This window comes from Austrofundulus limnaeus, unplaced genomic scaffold (genome assembly GCF_001266775.1).
Source record: "Austrofundulus limnaeus strain Quisiro unplaced genomic scaffold, Austrofundulus_limnaeus-1.0 Scaffold67, whole genome shotgun sequence".
In the NCBI taxonomy this organism is placed as follows: domain Eukaryota; kingdom Metazoa; phylum Chordata; class Actinopteri; order Cyprinodontiformes; family Rivulidae; genus Austrofundulus; species Austrofundulus limnaeus.
In genome coordinates, this window is record NW_013952469.1 from 528298 (window position 1) to 530446 (window position 2149).

General features: G+C 33.1%; 1 protein-coding gene across 1 annotated transcript in view; it reads right to left on the minus strand.

The window, feature by feature from the left end:
* Window positions 1-336: 336 nt before the first annotated feature.
* The window catches only part of cav2 (caveolin 2), a gene marked incomplete at its 3' end in the record, with an annotated part of 9032 nt that continues 7219 nt past the window's right edge, over window positions 337-2149 (minus strand). The window contains 1 exon segment of the mRNA XM_014010269.1: window positions 337-1214. Coding sequence (XP_013865723.1) covers window positions 1064-1214 — 151 coding nt within the window.

The window sequence follows — 2149 nt, forward strand, 5'->3', positions numbered from 1 at the left end:
GCCCAAAGTCTTTAATTTCTAACATTCTTTTGACCATAAATATTTAAGTTTGAATATAAACTGTCTTCACTATTTAACTGGGATTGTGTGAAATATTTATGAGCAGTCAGAAAATATGATCACATGAAGAAATTTTTGTCATCTAAAATCCCAGCAGCAGTACACAGACGTGTACAGTAACAAAGTACCTTCATTTTGTTACTGTACTTCAGTCATTCTTTTGAGGATTTGTAATTTTACCAATTATTTTTTATATAGTAACTTTACTTTTGTTTGTTCCATTCAAAACGTAAAAATACTTCTTTACTTTAAAATTTGACATCTTGTCACCAATTTAAAAAACCTAACTGATAATGAAATATATTGTTTATGCACTCTGCAAAGCAAATAATAATGCATCAAAATTATACATGCAAATAAAATGAAAATACATTTAAAGCAATTTCCATGTTTTCTTTTAAAGAGAATGCGTAAATTGCTCAGTAGAATTAATTTAATTTTATAAAGTTTTTATTAAATTACTTTTATTTTCATGATAATTGTGAGCAGTTTTATTACTTTTACTTAAGTATTTTTTAATCCGTAAAATACATGTTTACCAGTCATTTTTGTTAAGGGATAATTATTTGTTTTAAGTTATACACCTCTGTGTTTGTATCTTTCTCTGTTGAATTATTACATCTCATTAGATTTGCATCAAACTAGAGTTTAGTTGACATTTTTCTGACTTAAAAAACGCTCCTCAAAAATAATGCTTTTATTGTAATTCACAGAAATATACGCAGATAGAAGCCACTGATGTTGTAACCTTGATAATAAAATAAAAATATTAACCCTTCAGCTGAAACTGGACCTGGTTTCAAACATGACCAGCTGCCGCTAAATGTAAACTGAATGATTTGAATGTGTTTAACTTATGATTGTCATCGCTTTGCACATTAGTTTCCTTCATTTTATATCATATTTGATAAAAGACTCGTGTGTTCCACTGGAATCACTGCATCTTCAACTTGACTCGTTCCTACATTACATCCCGCCTTCCTGTGGGACACAGCCGTCTGCATCAGTCTTCTGCTGTTTGAACTCGAACAGAGGACAGGGATTTTCCCACGCTGTGAAAAAGCGGAGTTGTGAATGTATCCATCAGGCTCCTCCACACAATCTGCAGTGAAGGTAGGAGCATCATGAAACTCTGGACTGTGGGCATCACCAACCTGAAGAAACCAGATGAACACTTTGGTTAGAAACAGTTTATCTGTTCATTAGCTGATGTCCCTCCTCCTGATGTTCCAGTAAGACTTGTTTAACAAACAAAATCCTTTTTAGTCATGATATGATCATTTGGAGGTTGATTAAAACTTGAATCTGTTGCTTTTATTCGACACCAACAATGTACCAAACTTGCAGAGCGAGTTCCGCACAGAGAGAGATTTGTCACGTGTCTCCTTTCAGAAAACTACATTCCAATAAAACAAGCTGAGTTTGTATGTCGAGAGGAGTGATTACTGAGAGTGAACAGCTGAGAGAAGGCAAACAATGGTTGAAGACAATCAAGATAAGTTAGCACAAAAAGCATAGAAATTGATGTTCAGTTCATTATTTCTTTGTTATAACGATGCTTCTTGGCAATAAATCTCATTAAATCATTGGAAAGTCTGTTAACTTTTAAATGGTGCCACATTTGTAAGGAACATACATTTGTGGGATGAGAAGTAGAGCTGTGGGTCGCACACATGAAAAATTAGACAAATCTTCTCTGCAAACAGCTTATTGTTATTGACTCTTGTTTTGAGCTCCTGGTCCGACCAGGTGCTCCCAGTCAGGTGCCTGATGTACGATTTATTGCTAAGAAGCATTGTTACAACAAAGAAAGCATCTACCACACACTAATTTCTTAGTTTTTGTATTAAGTACTTTAAAACACTGAAAAGTATCTAAATAAAACAAAATCTGTAACTAAACACGCATAAAACAACAACTAATAACAAATAACCTACAGAATAAATACTGTCCATAAGAAAAAAATGTACATCCAGCTAGGTATGGAGGGACCAGACTAACTAACTAACTAACTAACTAACTAACTAACTAACTAACTAACTAACTAACTAACTAACTAACTAACTAACTAACTAACTAACTAACTAAC